The following is a 5,395-nucleotide window of genomic DNA, read 5'->3' as shown; positions in this document are numbered from 1 at the left end:
ACATTTCTTGCATCTTCTCGATCTTTGCCTCCATTCTTTTTCCGAGGTCCTGGATCATCTTCACTTTCATTATTCTGAATTCTTTTTCTGGAAGTTTGCCTGTCTACACTTCATTTAGTTGTTTTCCTGGGGTTTTATCTTGTTCCTTCATCTGGTACATAGCTCTCTGCCTTTTCATCTTGTCTATCTTTCTGTGAATGTGGTTTTTGTTCCACAGGCTGCAGGATTGTAATTCTTCTTGCTTCTGCTGTCTGCCCTCTGGTAGATGAGGCTATCTCTGGGGTGAATTTTTTGTGGTATGCGGGCCTCCCTCTGTTGTGGCCTCTCCCATTGCGGAGCACAGGCTCCGGACGCGCAGGCTCAGCGGCCATGGCTCACGGGCCCAGCCGCTCCGCGGCATATGGGATCCTCCCAGACCGGGGCGCGAACCCGGTTCCCCTGCATCGGCAGGCGGACGCACAACCACTGCGCCACCAGGGAAGCCCTGGGGTGAATTTTTAATGCTCTTGTCCTGAAGGGTTTGCTGCCATCTTCCTATTTTCTGTTTCAACTATGTTCCGTGGCAAGTGGTCTGCACTTTACAATAACTGCGAGGCTAGAGAGCCCGGGACCGCCTTGCCTTCTGATTGCTTTCTCCAAGGGGGGGGCGACCACTTAAAGACTGGCAAACCGAGCTCAATGCGGCGTTTTACCACCTTCCTGCCCCGGCTGCGCTTCCGCCTCCTGATGACTTACACCCGCGGGTGTCCTGGGTTTCTATCTCATTCCTTTCTGACTCCTGTACCCTGGGGTCCCAGCTTCATCCTGAGCTGTCCCTTGCAATGGCCCCGTACTGTTCTTCCTTTTGCCCTGTATCCTCACATTCTTTAGGCAATCAACTCTCTTTTTCTAATATTGATTACCCTTCACAGCAAATGTCAGTACATTATTGTGTGGGGAAAAACAACTTTCCCCACCAGGAGTGAGACTGGAAACAGACAGAAGCAGCCCAACTTGCTACACTCTTGAAAACTGCCAGATTGCACAATCCAGGAAAATTAGATGTGTGTGAAGAATAACCCTGCTGTTTTGAAATGCTGTCAAGAGGAATTTCCCAAATTTCTTTCTTTCCTGTTTTTTTTTTTCCCTTTTGGTTCAAACCTGTCTTCTCATTTGCTCCACTAGCCAAGTGTCAGTATATAAAGCACCAGCTCTGTCTCCCAGGCAGGCAGCACAGGAAGCTCAGCTTCGCCGGGAGCCTCAGCAGGAAGGCACAGCCAAAGGTGAGGTGCTAGAACTTTCCAAACTTTTCCTCTTTGGAGATTCTCTCTCTTCACCAGCATTCTTGTGCTGCAGCCCAGCCCTCTGCTTCCTTCCTGAATCTATTATTCTGGCAATCAGAATTCACCAGCTGTGAATACTTTGGGGCGTAGGGGTTCCATATGCTTCTTCCGTGTGAAGTCAGTGATAGGTAGAGCAGGCAGTCTACAAATGCTTGTGCATTGTTTACTTCATCTCATACTCCAGAGAGGTATAGTGCCCAAACTCCTAATGCCTTTGGGAAACTTGCTTTGCAGTTGGGTTTCAGGGCTGATAGGGGATGACTGGACTGGAAATGGTTTATACCAAAAGCCCGTTGCAATCCCTCACACAGGAAATCATTGGGATTCCAATGAGACACACGGAAATGAGAACTGGATCCTCTGAAATGCTATCTATCTATCGTCTATATATTGAGATAAAATTCAGTGGAATTTATTTTTGGAATGCAAGAGTGTATCCACATTACAAAACAAAAACAAGAACAAAAACCCAGACCTGTCATCCTTGTTTGTGTCTGCTCATTTCCCTGCAGCAGGATGAAGCTTTCCACGGGCATCATTTTCTGCTTACTGATCCTGGGCGTCAGCAGCCAGAGATGGGCTACGTTCCTCAAGGAAGCTGGTCAAGGTAAGGATCAACGGATGGGTCAGGGGAAGGATGCACCTGCAGCTCCCAGGATTCACCTGAGAAGAGGTCACATCCCCACAGGGCAAAGGCCATAAGAGGGAAAAAAAGGAGCTTGGTTTCCATGGTAGCACTTCCCCAGGTTTTTCTGGCCAGCTTTGCACCCTTAGGATTCCCAAGCCCGAGGTCACATAGAGTTTGGGCCCCAACTTTCAGCAGGAGTCAGGAAGAGATCTGGGTTCGGGAGGTGCATGTTCCCTAAATACAAGTGGGGCTCTGCTGCCCCCTCGTGGGCAACTAGGGATGACTCATTTCCAAGTCTCAGGTACCATGAAGTGGGTGCATTAAATGGGTGGGGAATGTTCACCCTCCCCATCCACTTAATAATTATAACTAAAATACTACCTGCTAGGCACTGTTCTAAGAGCTTCGCATGCATGAGTGAACTCCTTGTCATCCTCAGGTTTTAATCCTTTAGTCCTGCAATGTTGTTACCATTATCCCTTACCAGAGAAACTGAGGCACCAAGAGATTAAGACACCTAACAAAGTCCTCCAGCAGAGCGGGATTTAACCCAAGCTCCCCCAGACCTTGCTATTAACCGAGGGACTATATGCCTCCCAGGCAAGGGTACACTTGGGAGAGTGAGGGATTTGTGAACACATGTCCTGCTCTGTATCTGAGCAAATGGCAAATAGTGGGGATGTGGTGCCTTTAGAAGGCAACTTGATAGAGCTCCTCTCCCCACCATAAATGGCACAATGAATTACCTTGACAATGGTTCTACTGAGGCTGAGACCTGGCCGGAAACCGATAGCAAGAGATATGTACCTCACTAGCCACAGTGAAGTAGCAAAAATTTATTTCACAAAATTATTTTGTGTTATTATTTTTCTGTGATAGTTACTGAATAATTGTTTTAAGAGTTTGCTGGCCATTCTATCTAAATTCTCACAGACCCAGCTAAAAATATTTTTTCATCTCTTAGGTCAGTGTTTTACAAAGGGCTGTTCTAGGGCCACTTGCGTGAGAATCACCCGTGGTCTGGGGTGCTTTGTGGAATGCAGGTGCCTGGGTCACACACAACCCTTCCCCTGAAACACAATCCCTGGGGTTGAGAGTGGAAATCTGGCCTTTATTAAGCACCCCAGTTGATTTTTATGCACATTGAAATGTGCACAGTACCTCTGGTTTTGCTGACCTTAGGTGAGAAGATATGCCAGGCATTTTGGAAATACTTTTTAAGAAAGTCTGGACTTCAGGGATCTATTTAAATCAGTAACTCAGTGGGAATAAGTATAGTAGCGTCAGTTGACCTTTTTCTGCATCGGATTACCCTGTTTCTTCAAAACTCTCTTAGGGAACTCACCTTTATCACCTGCTGATTGAATTTTGACAGTTGGCCAGGTCCAAATATGCCCCAGACATTCAGATGTACTCAGGACCAAGTTGTCCTCACTTTGCCCACAGGGATGGATTTCTCCCCTTGACTAGGTTGGGAGCATCCTATGTCTGCAACCTCCCTCAGAATCGCCTTTGTTCTCAAGCTCTGGTCAGAGGGTTTCCTGTATCTTTCCAGGTAGAGGTCCATTGTACAACCAAACATCCCTTAAAGAGCATCCGACCTCCTCTTCACACGCATCACACACAACCAAAAACGAAGTACCAACAGACTTAGGATGGAATCAAACAGAGTAAAACTTGCACCACATATGATTCTCATAACATTTAACCCAGGGAAGTGAAAAGTAAAGGAATATTCATTTCAAGCCAATATAATAATCTCCAAGGGCTTAGTCAAAGGCTGAAATCTGGACCCAGTGGGAGGAAAATGTTTTCTTTCTCTATTTTGCTGAGACGTGATCATGTTCATATCATCACTTTCTTTTCCTCCCAGGGGCTGAAGACATGTGGAGAGCCTACTCTGACATGAGAGAAGCCAATTACAAAAATTCAGACAAGTACTTCCACGCCCGGGGCAACTATGACGCTGCCCAAAGGGGACCTGGGGGCGCCTGGGCTGCTAAAGTGATCAGGTACCAGGGGCTCTGAGGCTGCAGGGATGGGTGTGAGGGCCTCGGACAGCCAGGAGGGGCCAAGCCCTGGAGAACTTCCTGTAGGGCTGTGGCCTCTCCTCCTCTTATCCACCCTCACCCTCTGTGTCCTGTGTGGGGTCTGAGTGGCTGAAGAGCAGAGCAAGGCTGGTGGGACAGACGATTCCCCAGCCTCCCCCATGGGTGCTGTTCACCCAGCATAAGGGGACCCGCAGGGCTGAGGTGTGCTGAGCCCGGGCAGCCTCAGGCTTCATCCCCTCTTTCCTAGCTCCTGTCACAGTCCTTGATTCCTTGCAAAGAGGAGAGATGGGGAGGGTGGGCTGTTGCTCGTCAGCCCTGGAGTAATCCCCTACCTGCCCTCCTCCATTCCAGCGATGCCAGAGAGAATGTTCAGAGAGTCACAGACCTTTTTAAGCATGGAGACAGTGGCCACGGACTGGAGGACTCGAGGGCCGACCAGGCTGCCAATGAATGGGGCCGGAGCGGCAAAGACCCCAATCACTTCAGACCTGCCGGCCTGCCCGACAATTACTGAGCTGCCTCTCACTCTGCTCAGGAGACAGGGCTCAAGCGAGTGGGGACAGTGCTGAGCTAGGTTGCTGTATTCTGCATCTGTAGTTCTTGATAGTTGATAAAGAGCACATAAAAATGTTTAACAAATGCTTGTGAAATCCAATTTGTCCTTGGCATTCGGAAACAGCATATGACAGTCTTCTTGGTAACATGAGCCTATTTAATACCATGGGGATGATCAATAAACATCATAGTTTTTAAAAAGGAGATAATGCACTAATGAACAATAGTAATAATTTGGGGTAAAACTTCACAGTCATCCACTGGTATCTGCAGGGGATTGGCTTCAGGACCCCTGCGGATACCAAAATCCGCAAATACTAAGTGCCTCATATAAAATGCCATAGTATAGTTGACTCTCCACATCCGCTGAGTGGAACCCCCCACGCATGTGGAGAGCAGGCCAGCTGTATGTCCAGAACACAGACTATACTATATAAACCATATATGGACCATTATATGGACCAATTATCAGTCCATAACTGCCTGTTCCAAATCATGGAAAAGATAATAAGAATACCATGAACAATTTTGGCAATAAAGCTTAAAACTTGATAAAAATTAACAAATTCTTAGAAAAATACAACTTACAAAAACTGACTTGACAGAAGAAGAAATGAAAACTTGGATTATTCTATAATTATTGTAAAAGATCAAATCTTCCCCCAGAGAAAACAGCAGTCCCAGATGGTTCTATAGACAATTTAACCCTTCAAAAAAACAAATGAGGGCTTCCCTGGTGGCGCAGTGGTTGCGCGTCCGCCTGCCGATGCAGGGGAACCGGGTTCGCGCCCCGGTTTGGGAGGATCCCACATGCCGCGGAGCGGCTGGGCCCGTGAGCC

The 5,395-nt window shown here is 47.7% G+C and overlaps 1 protein-coding gene across 2 annotated transcripts; it reads left to right on the top strand.

Annotated features, from left to right (window-relative positions):
- Window positions 1–1,197: 1,197 nt before the first annotated feature.
- LOC102995576 (serum amyloid A-2 protein-like) lies at window positions 1,198–4,656 on the top strand. 2 transcript variants are annotated; one of them, XM_007118133.3, is made up of 4 exons: window positions 1,198–1,262; window positions 1,835–1,929; window positions 3,824–3,962; window positions 4,353–4,656. In XM_007118133.3, the coding sequence occupies exons 2-4, from the start codon at window positions 1,839–1,841 to the stop codon at window positions 4,513–4,515; spliced, it is 393 nt and encodes a 130-aa protein (XP_007118195.2). In that variant the 5' UTR covers window positions 1,198–1,262; window positions 1,835–1,838; the 3' UTR covers window positions 4,516–4,656. The 2 variants fall into 2 exon arrangements, with proteins under 2 accessions (XP_007118195.2, XP_007118196.2); XM_007118134.4 differs by having other exon boundaries at window positions 1,221–1,262; window positions 1,838–1,929.
- Window positions 4,657–5,395: the final 739 nt, after the last annotated feature.

Source organism: Physeter macrocephalus, chromosome 16, assembly GCF_002837175.3.
Source record: "Physeter macrocephalus isolate SW-GA chromosome 16, ASM283717v5, whole genome shotgun sequence".
NCBI lineage: Eukaryota > Metazoa > Chordata > Mammalia > Artiodactyla > Physeteridae > Physeter > Physeter macrocephalus.
The sequence above is the reverse complement of the archived record's forward strand: the minus strand, read 5'-3'. Positions and strand labels throughout refer to the sequence as shown.

Bases quoted from the DNA above. Each gene is read 5' to 3' on its own strand.
- LOC102995576 (XM_007118133.3), top strand. From the start codon at position 1,839: ATGAAGCTTTCCACGGGCATCATTTTCTGCTTACTGATCCTGGGCGTC. The intron at 1,930-3,823 runs GTAAGGATCAAC...TTTTCCTCCCAG, and splicing joins CCTCAAGGAAGCTGGTCAAG to GGGCTGAAGACATGTGGAGA. The intron at 3,963-4,352 runs GTACCAGGGGCT...CCTCCATTCCAG, and splicing joins TGGGCTGCTAAAGTGATCAG to CGATGCCAGAGAGAATGTTC.